Genomic DNA, 11,556 nt, shown 5'->3' on the forward strand with positions numbered 1-11,556 from the left:
TTTCTCTCTCAATTCTGTATCCTCGTCCCGCACGACCACTCACAAATTATCACTTCGATTGAAGTTGCGTGTGCTTGTAATTTACAACATGGAAGCGTGCCGTTCCAACCAACGCCTCCTTCTCTTGTCCATTTTTATTACTTAATAAAGAACATTATGAATTAACTGTTGATATCCACGAATCAGGAGGATAATCCTCCGGCCCAGTCATCAGCACAACTCGCCGCTAGCCAATCCCTCATGAGTCCGCCGTTCCTACCCCTGCTGACCCTCCTCCTCCTCTCCGTCCTGCAGCTCCCATCCTCCACCCCGGCTCCGACTCCAACTCCAACTCCGACCTTCCCGCTGTCGACGAGCTCTCGATGGATCGTAGACAGCTCCGGGCGGCGGGTGAAGCTGGCCTGCGCCAACTGGGCGGCGCACCTGGAGCCGGCGGCGGCGGAGGGGCTCGGCCGGCAGCCTCTCGGCGCTGTGTCGGAGCGGGTGACCTCCATGGGCTTCAACTGCGTGCGCCTCACCTGGCCCCTCTACCTCCTCACCAACGCCTCCCTCGCCTCCCTCACCCTCCGCGCCTCCCTCGCCCGACTCGGCCTGCTCGAGTCCCTCGCCGGCGTCCGCGTCAACAACCCCGACCTGCTGGATCTGACGCTCGTCAAAGTCTTTCAGGTCAGCACCATCAACGATGCTTTTTTCATTTATTTTGCTATAGTCGGTCGTGTATCTTGTTTGGGTTTTACTAGTTGAGCCTAATTTGTTATATGGCTTGGTAAAGTGAAATCTTCCATTTGCATTATTCTCTAACTCATATATTTTGGGTTCCCACTTGTAGTGCGCCTTTGGATCATATCTCTTTTGATCTAAGGCCTCATATTGCGTAGCCTTTTGAATAGGATAGGGGCTATAGGGGGGTGATTAGAATAGATGGGGTTAGTAAAGTAGAGAGTGAGAAGAAAAATGGGAGAAAAAAAATAGAGGAAACTCTAGGGCTTTATTTAATCCTAATTCTATCAACTAGGAGCCGGGATTTTTCTTGTGGGGCGTCGTTTGCGCCATTTGGGTAGAGCTAGAGGTTGTCAGTGCTTCTCTTGGTGCCTTCAAGTCAAAGGGATATCTCGCCTATTGTAACACTCTTGTAATCTCTAAGTTTATAGTGAAAACTTTTCTTGCGTTATTCTCCTGTGGATGTAGGCGCTGTTGAAAATTAGTGCTATACTTGTTCTTTTTTTTGTTTTTGTTATACTTGAATTAATTAGTGTATTTATAGGAACACATTTGATGTAATATTTAAATGGTTTTCCTTTTCTTCCTTTGAGTCAAGTGGCTTATTTTGGGTTAAGTGAATCAAGTTGGTCACTTGAGTTTACTTAGAGTCAAGCAGCGAGAAAAAATTCTTTCTTCTTCATTCTGTTGTGTGGTGTCTCTCTCAAGAGTAAGGGAAGTGTAAAAGATGATAGAATTTGATTGAATGACTGAATGCCCTTTTCTTGGTTGTTTTCTTATTCAATAAATAGATGAATATACAGTGATTATTGGCTGATTTCTCTCCTTTTACAGCTATACAATCTAACTATGGAAATATAATAGATATAGAAACTAACAGTCTATACAAAATAAATATGAGCTATATATAGTAACATCCCCCTCCTCAAATTGATGTTGGGTGATCAAGAAGCATCAATTTGCCAACAAGAAATTGATGACGCTGTTGAGTAAGAGACTTGGTAAACACTCGGCTATTTGTAAGGATGTGGAAACACGTGGAAGAGAAATGGCACAAGTATCCATAGCTTCCAGAATATAATGACAATCCACTTCAATATGCTTAGTGCGCTCGGTAGACTTGATTAGTAGCAATTTGAATAGCACTTGTGTTATCGGCATGAAGAGGAGTGGGATCATGCTAAGGAAAGCCAAGCTCAGTCAACAACCTTCGAAGCCAAGTAATTTCAGAGCATGCAGCAAACATAGCACGATATTAGGCAGTGGGAGATTTAGAGACACGGTCCTGTTTCTTACTTTTCCATGTTATCAAAGAGTCCCCAAGAAACATGCACCAACCAGTAACAGATCGACGATTATTGGGACATCCAGCCCAATCAGCATCACCAAAAGCAACAAGACGCATAGGAGATCCAGCAGGGAAAAATAAACCTCAATAAGGGGAACCTCGGAGATATCGAATGATGTGGCGAACAGCCGCCAAGCGTAGATGTCGTGGAGAGTGCATAAATTGACTAACTTATTGTACAACAAAGGAAATATCAGGCCTAGTAACGGTCAGGTAGTTCAAGCTACCCACTAGCTGCCGGTACAATAAAGGGTCAGAAAGTAGCTCCCCCTCTTTAGTGTGGTACTTAACATTCACTTCTAGAGGAGTATCAACAGATGAAGAATCTTGAAGACCAGCTAAAGCAATCAAATCCTGAATATATTTATACTGGTGTAAGAACATGCCAGAAGAGTCAGTTTGAACTTCCAACCCGAGAAATATGTAAGATGACCAAGATCCTTCATATGAAAAGACTGTCGAAGATGTTGCTTAAGCTGAGTAATCAATAATGAGTCTGTCCTAGTAATAACAATATCATCAACATACACCAAAAGGAGGACAATTCTAGTAGAAGTCTTCCGAAGAAAAAAGGAAGAGTTATATTGGCTTTGCACAAGCTTAAACTAAAGCAAGGTAGAGTGAAACTTTTCAAACCATGCTCCAGGAGCTTGTTTTAAGCCATATAATGAACGATTCAATTTACAAACTTCCAAAGTAGAAGAGAAAAATAAACCAGGAGAAAGTGTCATGTATATATCATGTGATTGTTCAACTAAATCGTCACGTTCAGTGTACTTATTCTCTAACAAGCACTTGAATGCTTGCTCTATTGTCCCTACACTGGTAACTTGAGATTCGCCGCATCAATTAGAAACATAGAATACATCGGCTTATTCGAAATATCACCGCCCTTGTAATATTCCTCCATTTAGATGCATTTAAAGAGTCTTGTATAGAAAAGTACACATAAAATTTCTAACTTTTAGGAATATGTCTTCTCAAACAAAAAATCAATGGACGATTCACATTAATATTGCATTGCTAGACAAATATTCACATGAATAGAATAGTTGTCCTTCTATTAAGAATTATACATGATTAATGTATGCATACCCTTAAGCTAGTGTCATCAGATTGGCATTCGGGCATATAACTAACAGCTTTTTGTCAGAGTAATTTTGGTGTAGAACACTAGAAAATTGTCATGCTTTATTTATGAGGGACACAAGATTATATGCTTACATATTAGATATTTGACTATTTCGAGTTCATAGTGTTACTTAGATGCAAGTTTTGCGTGGTGCCTAAATGGTAGAAATTATACTATAGGCCTTAACTTTCTTCTTGCTAGAGATGCCATCATGTAGAGAAGCATCAAGCAAAACTCAGCACCTTGATCCAGCATGGAGGTTGAGCTTATAACTTGCCTTGAGGCCACCTGTCCTAAAGTCGCGGACTTCGTTGAAAAGCCCCTATGGACCTACAATGATCTTGAAATAGTTATATTTTTCACTAATAGCAACAAGAGCTCTGGCTCATGTTGGTATTTGGATATAAAGCTCTTTATTCTTAATAAGCAAGTGGATAATTTTTGGTGCCTATTGATCATACAATGATACAATATATGCTTGAAGACCCATTGACGAAGAGTAAACATTAGGCTGTACTCTATACATGTAACATACTGGTATGACTAGTTCTGTTTCCATGTAGGTGAATCGCATTATAATGTTTTATCTATGAGCGCATTTAGTTTTGCAAGGGACCCGCCGAGGGATTACCGAGCACACTTCAAACTCACATGACACGTGCAATTAAAACAAGACTTTTACCAGATGAAAATAGACGAGAATAATTGTAGAAAACAAGCACGAGATAATAACGCAATAAAAACAAGAGAGAATACAAGAACACAAGAACATAGAATTTATGTGGTTCGGCCAACGGTGTGTCGATCTACAATGAAGCTTTCCACGTTCTCTCAACTAAGGTATCTACAATGAAGCTTTCAACTCAAAAAACATGAATCACAAGGCTTAAAATCCTAAAACCCCTATTCTAGTAGGAAACGATCTCCGCCGTCTATTCGAGTCTCCGATTCACTTTTAGCTGTTGATCTCTACCTAAAAACTCTCTCCAATTTTTTGTAACAACTCGATCCACTAGCAATAATAACTCGTTAGGCCCAAACCTCTGGTCCAAAATGCTTAAGCCTAGTTGTTATTATTATTAGGGTGCGTGGCCTCGTATAGTTGCAATCAAAACTTCTTTATTATCGTTAAAACCGTTGCGGTCAGATACCTCGGAAGAGAGGAATTTTTCCTGTACGTGGTTCCCGAGGAGGAACGACGCGTAATTGTAGCTCTCGTGGTTAGAGCGACGGAGTGGAAATGCTCCAATTGTCCTTTGAAGTAGATTCTTTGTTAAGCGTTGCGCTTACTTTTGTTGTCTACCGTTTCAGATACCGAGTGTTGGGCCGTGTGAGATAATTGGCCGGCGAGGACTCGTTAGATAGATTTTGTCTTTTGGACATATAGTTTATTTTGATTTGAGATGGATTAAATTGGACATCTAGTAATTATTGCTCAGTTTCGTTTTAAGCAAGTAAATTGTTTTATTTAGTCCTTAATTGAGAGTATGGCTTTGGATCTATTTAAGGCCTTCCATTTTCAGAGGTTTTTCCTTCGGATCCGTGGCTGGTTGTCGCGGTTCGGATCCGTGCAGCCGGATCTGGGGCGTGACAATGGACCAGTGCTAGGAGCTTTGACTTGAGTCTGATTTAATTGTTTTCTATATTTATTAAGTTAGGGTTTTTATTTTTAGTTTTTAGAACTTCATTCCTTTCTAACTCTATTTTGAATTCTACAATGAGAATTTGTTTAATTTCTTTTTTCGAATTCCTAATCGTATTCCTAGTCATTCTGATGCTTATTTTATAATTAAGCTTGATCCCATTATAATCTATGCTTCCATTAATAAAAATATTCAATTATTAAAATTCCTCGAAAATGTCTCTTAATTTACGAAAGTGTCAGCCGAAGTGAGTCCTGAATAGGAGCAAGTCCCCTTAATTATCTTTTCATTTTCTATTTTCTTTTTATTCCTATTTAAATACTAGTCATTGGATCTATTATGGGAGGAAAACCATTCAGATTGACTGATTTACTAGGGCCTCGCGATAACTATTTCTGTCAAGACTGATTCAAGCCTATGCTTTGTCATTAAATCCTTTGACTTCTTTATTCTTTTCTGCGGCTAACCCTAAACCCTAATTCCTTTCAATCCTCTTGAATTTATTTCTTTGCTTTCTAAACTAGCCATAACACTCTTTCTCCAATATCTGAAGTTCTAATGAAGTAGCCAAGAATCGATGATTGGCAAGAATTTGAATTGGCTCATCCGCGTGCGTGCGATTGATTTGACTTTGCAGAAACTCAAAATGTATGATTTTTTTCTAACCATTCTCTTATTTAAATTCTCAAATTCTCTGTTTTTATCAATTATTTCTTCTTAGTTTGATTTTTAAGAATTGTTGTATTCGTTTCTTAAACAATTCTCATGAAGACCTTCCTACGCTTTGACCTCCCTAACATGACTTGCAGGTTGCCAATTGTCCGTTACTTTAACATGGCATCCATCATGTTGCTTTCAGAAATGATGACCTTGTGGCCTCAAACAATGCTAGGTGAAATAGCATTTCAAATTCAATCTTTAGAAATCCGTTCAATAACATAGGATTCATGTAAAACAAGTCTTGTCAACTGTTTCTATATATGACTTACATCTCCAAGCTACCTCTACATTACGTTTTAAATATGCACAAGTTGACCTTGAAAAGTTACATGGCAGGCAGTGGTATCGAATTTGGCTAGCAACAACCTCATGGTCATACTGGACAATCAAATTACCAGGCCTGGTTGGTGCTGCAGCAAGTATGATGACAATGGTTTTTTTGGAGACGAGTACTTTGACCCTGATGAATGGTTGGAGGGCTTAACAATGATGGCAACAATGTTTAAGAACTCACCCAATGTGGTTGGAATGAGCTTGAGGAATGAGCTTCGTGGACCAAAGCAAAATGTTAGCTTGTGGTACAGGTAATACCCTTACAGAACTGCATTGCGCAAGCTATTAGACTATCAAATTACCAATTGTATGAATCTGTTAACAATTTAGGTATATGCAAAAAGGTGCTGAGGCGGTACATTTCGCGAACCCAACTCTTCTCATTATTCTGTCTGGCTTAGATTATGATAAAGACCTAAGCTTCCTGCATTTCAAGCAAGTGGAGTTATCATTTACAGGGAAAATAGTTTTTGAGCTACATTGGTATGGATTTTCAGATGGCGGTGACTGGCAAAATGGGAACCCTAATGATGTATGTCGTATGGTATTGGATACACAAATGTGGAAGGCAGTCTTCCTACTTGATAAGGGCTGGCCATTGTTTCTTTCCGAGTTTGGGGTTGACCAAAGTGGTACAAATATTGCTGACAACCACTTTCTTAGCTGCTTTATAAGTGTGGCGGCCGAACTGGATTTCGACTGGGCTCTTTGGGCATTGCAAGGAAGCTATTATATTAGAGAAGGTCAATTAGCTTATGATGAGACATATGGTGTACTTAGCTGGGATTGGTGTAAGGCCAGGAGCACCGATTTTCTCCAAAAAATTGCAGCTCTGCAATCTCCCTTCCAAGGTTTGGTACTACAATAATTTTTGAGTAATTCATAAGCTAGCGACGACATCATATAGCCAATAACTTCTTATATTGTCCAAAAAGCATTAGTAGAAAGTCGGCTTAATTAAGTTTATCCCGACTTCAACACATCCTCAGGATTTCAGTTATTTTTAGATAATTTAGTCCTGGATGTTTGTTCTGCATGCAATTCCAGTCCTTTCAGTTGTGAATTATTTGAAAAGAGCATCACATCAGCATTGTCGTCAAAATTGAAACCTCAAAAATCTCAGCGCACTTCAATAATGATGATGACATGGCGAGATTTTTCATGGTAGGCTAACATGAGTTATTTGTTATGCAGTATAAACTTGTGGAAATAAATTGTAAGTGAATTTGAAGTTGTAGTTGAATTGAGTCAAACTTTGACGTCTGAATTTGTAAATTGGCTTAGAAAGAAGTGCCCTGATAAGGATTGTCGAAGAACACCCTCAGCTTCATTAACAACAGAAATTTGTCTATGATGCAGGTCCCGGTCTGTCCAATAATTCAGCATACAATTTAATTTTCCATCCTTTAACGGGACTCTGCCTAATGGTGCAGTCTCCATCCAAGCCACTTGAGTTGGGTTTATGTGGAGAATCCAAAGCTTGGAACTACACATCGGAACATAAGGTAGTGCTAAAAGGCACTGGATACTGCTTGCAGGCTGAAGATGTGGGCGAGAATGCGATGCTTGGAAGCAGTTGCAGCGAGTCCAATTCAAAGTGGGATATGGTATCTGCATCGAAGATGCATCTTTCGACCAAACTTCCAAACAACGGAAGTACAGTGTGTTTGGATATTAATTCAGATGGTACTGTTGTGACCAATTTGTGCAAGTGCTTAAGCCAAGATGGGACATGCAGTCCTGAAAGCCAGTGGTTTAAGATCATTACAAGCACTAGAGATTTAGGTGGCCAAGGCTCCAATATCGAGTTTCGGTTTCCAAGAGGCCAGCTTACGCAATTTCGTTTAGCCACAGTAAGTAAAGAAGAAAATAGCTTACCAAAAGTAGGTGGAAAATTGTGAAGTTATCACATTCTTTTCCTATTATTGGTGTGTAAATAAATTTTATGTTGTATCTGGTGGTAATCATTGTCCTTATTATTTGATTAAGAAGCTCAAGGGCTTCATTACTTGTACTGAAAGTTAAAGTATAAGCTTCAAATGCAAATATCCGAATAAATATCATGACTAGTCCTTTTATCATCCTACAAAGATTCGCCTTCTTGCTTATAATAATATCTGAATGACTATCCTAGGCACTGTTCAACACTCAAGATTGGATTGGATAGGAGTTTGCGACAGTGGAATAGGGTTTGGCTACTCAAACCCAGCGTTTACCGTGGGCACGATAACTGGTACACCAGAGGTGCGTCATTCTCGGTCCTTTCGTACTAGGGAAAGGTCCTCTCACTGGTTGTGATTATCGAATTCCTATTGCATTGCCCTGGGCCCACCCCTTAACACCTTGAACCTCGATGCTTTTGAATTTACTCCCTTCTCGGATTGTTGTACTCTCGTCATATCCGATCCCGTCAAATCTTAGGTGCTCAGTGCCAAACCGGCCTATGTGGATAGATTATGAGTTATGGAGGGCTGTCATTGAAGGAACATGCTATGGTCTTGTGATAAAACAATCTCTAGTGTGATTAGTTACACTCCAACTAAACTAAGGGCTTGTTGGTTCATTCATTTTGGGTATGGAATGGGAATCGGTTTGATCAAATCCGGTTAATTTTGTTTGGTTCGCATGAATCGGTTTGGGATTCCTATTCCGGACTGAATGGGAATGGCCCATTAGCCTTCAACTTGATTTCGGTCTTCTAGCCCGGATTGAGATTTCATTTCGGAAGCCCACTAAGTTCTCGAACCCTATGTGACCATCTCACCCTCCTTCTCTTCACCCATTTCTCATCAAAAAGAAAAAAAAAACCTATCCTCTCTCAAAACTCTATCCCTAACCCACATCAATAAAAGTTTTTAAAAATAAATTTGATATTTTTTTTGAAAAACTTATTAGAGAATAGTATTATATTGGCCAATTTGCATAAAAAATCCACTTATTTTGGGCTTTTGCAAAATCGGGCCATCTTTTTGGCTTTTGCAGATTCGGTCCGTTTTTTCAGCAAACTGACCAAAATACCCTTATACCTTTTTCTCTTTCCTCATTCTCTCTCCTCTTTTTTTCTCTCGTTCTTTTTTCTTTTTCTTCCCAGAGAGCGGCGAAGACGGAGCGGAGGTGCCCTTATATCTTTTTCTTTTCTCTTTTTTCTCTCGTTCTTTTTTTTCTCTCTTCCCAGAGAGCGGCGAAGACAGAACGGCGTCGCCGCCGGCGCCCCCACCTTCCTCGCCTCCGATCCTCCTAAGGCCGGGCTGTGACTTTTTTTTTTTGTATTTTTCTTTTCTTTTCTTTTCTGACTCTCCTCCACAGTTTCCGACGACGGCGTCTCTCTCGCTCTTCCCCCCTTCCCGTCTCTCCTTCTCCCTCCTTCTCTGCTGCCTCCGACGACGATGCATCTTCGCCGAGACCGACGCCGACACGGTGGAGATCACTGCGGCGCTGCAGCCTCGGAGTGGGGGGTCTTTAGCGGCGTCGTCACCGACACCGTGGCTATTGACAGAGAGGGTGATAAAAAAAAAACAGAAAAAAAATAAAGATAAAAAATTATATAAAAAAAATGATGAAGATGAAATTGTATCGTTAACTACAAAAAAATTACAAGTTGCACTACTTAAGATGTAAACTGCAGCTTTAAAATAAAAATTACACTTTTTAAATAAAAATTACACTCTTTGAAAGATATTTACACTGTTTCTCTTCTTATTGCACTCTTTCCAGATATAACCATTCACCCACTTTTAAGATAAAAATACACTCTAAAATGAAAGTTGCACTGTTCTCCCTCTGTTGGCAGTGGGACGCCGTTTTTCCTCTCTTGCATCATTTCCCTCTGTTACAGCTATTATTTTATCTTAAACTGTACCCCTTTAAGAGAATATTAATTGCTTCTCCTCTGGTAGCTGTTCTCCTCTTCACTGTTCTCCTCTTAAAAAGGAGAAAGCAACAAGAGGAGAAACAGTGCAACAAGAGAGAAGCAGCTAAAATATCTGTTAAAGAGGTAGTTAAGATAAAAAATAGTGAATAAGAAGAGAAATTGTGGCAACAAGAAAAAAACTGACACCCATTATCTAAACTGCACTCATATAAGCGATATTTATACTGCTTCTCCTCTTGTTGGCACTGGTTTCCTCTGTGCACTGTTCTCCCTTAAAGAGGAGAAACCAGTGCAACAAGAGAGAAGCATATAAACACTGTTACCAGATTGAGTTTTAAAATAAAAAATAGTGTAATAAGAGGAGAAAATGTGGCAACAAGCAAAAAAACATGCACACCATTAATCTAACACTGGCACTCATTTAAGAAGACTATTTATATTGCTTCTCCTTCTTTGCACTGTTTCCTCTGTGCAACTGTTCTCCTCTTAAAGATAGAAACAGTGCAATAAGAGGAGAAACAGTGCAACAAGAGAAGAAGCAGTACTAAATATTCCTGTTAAAGAGGTGTAGTTAAAATAAAAAACACGTGTAACAAGAGGAAAATGTGGAACAAGAAAAAAAACTAGTCGACCCATTTATCTTAAACTGGCACCTATTTAAGAATATTTCAATGCTTCTCACTCTTGTTGCACTGTTTCTCCTCATGTGCACTGTTTCTGTTCTCCTCTTAAAGAGGAGAAACAGTGCAACAAAGAGGAGAAACAGTGCATAGTGTAACAAAGAGAAACGTGCAACAAGAGGAGAAGCAGTATAAATACGTTAAAGAATGGCAGTTTAAAATAAAAAAATCCGACCCATTCGCCGCGGCCGCTGCCGGCTGCGGCAACGGATCGGGCTTGGGTCCGCGCGGACCCGCGCGGTCTCGACGTCGTCGTGGGAGAAGCATAGGCGTGTCCGCGTCGGCGTCTGCGCGGTCGGCGGAGTAAGGGCAGCGCCGACGAGAGAAGAACATGACACGCGGCGCGTGCGGCGCCAGTTGCCTTCCGCCTCCACCCTCGCTGCGACCCTGCCGGCTTTGGCCTCTCCCTTCTTCTCTGGCCGTTGTCTCATGCTCCGGAATCAAACATCCACCCGACCCCGTTCGCCCGGCCGCTGCCAGGCCGCCGACGGATCAGGGCTGGGGGTCCGCGGCGCGCGGAGGAGAGGAGAGGGGTCGCGAGCCGTGAGAAGGATGAGTGAGGGGGACGACGTGAAAAAGATGTGACGAGGAGCGACCGGTGAAAGAAGAAGGCGACGTCCGCCTTTGTTTTTTTTTTTCGGCGAGAAAAAAAAAGAATAACCAGAGAACGAAGAGAGCAGAGAAAGAGGAAAGAGAAAAAGTAATAAGGGTATTTTGGTCAGTTTGCTGAAAAAGCGGACCGAATCTGCAAAAACGAAAAAGGTGACCCGGTTTTACAAAAGCCCAAAATAAGTGGATTTTTTATGCAAAAAGGCCTATTATATTTTTCATAAATTTTAAATAATATAAATTTATATTTGAGAGTAAAATTAGTATTATAGTATCCTATAATTTTTTTAGTTTATACGAATCAAACAATGAAATATGAATAACTCATTCCAATTCCCAATCCACAAATAAACCAAACATCTTGGGGGAGTGGGCCATTCCAATTACTATTCCAATTCATTCCCATTCCATTATCCATTTCAATACCACCCTTGAACCAAACAAGCCCTAAGATTAAGCTGAGATTCTAGTCCCAGGAGAAGTCAACTAGATAATAAACA

General features: G+C 40.5%; 1 protein-coding gene across 1 annotated transcript; it reads left to right on the top strand.

Moving 5' to 3' along the window:
• Window positions 1-7,982, top strand: LOC109726585. Its single transcript, XM_020256258.1, has 4 exons — window positions 1-666; window positions 5,900-6,147; window positions 6,227-6,747; window positions 7,256-7,982. Exons 1-4 carry the CDS (start codon window positions 241-243, stop codon window positions 7,795-7,797), a joined length of 1,737 nt encoding a protein of 578 aa, XP_020111847.1. The 5' UTR covers window positions 1-240; the 3' UTR covers window positions 7,798-7,982.

This window comes from Ananas comosus, linkage group 21, assembly GCF_001540865.1.
Source record: "Ananas comosus cultivar F153 linkage group 21, ASM154086v1, whole genome shotgun sequence".
Lineage (NCBI taxonomy): Eukaryota > Viridiplantae > Streptophyta > Magnoliopsida > Poales > Bromeliaceae > Ananas > Ananas comosus.

What these genes read in the sequence shown, in the direction of transcription:
- LOC109726585 (XM_020256258.1), top strand. Translation starts at nt 241, where the DNA reads ATGAGTCCGCCGTTCCTACCCCTGCTGACCCTCCTCCTCCTCTCCGTC. An exon ending in CGCTCGTCAAAGTCTTTCAG is followed by an intron (nt 667 to 5,899) that starts GTCAGCACCATC and finishes GTTACATGGCAG; the next exon opens with GCAGTGGTATCGAATTTGGC. An exon ending in TCTGCAATCTCCCTTCCAAG is followed by an intron (nt 6,748 to 7,255) that starts GTTTGGTACTAC and finishes TCTATGATGCAG; the next exon opens with GTCCCGGTCTGTCCAATAAT.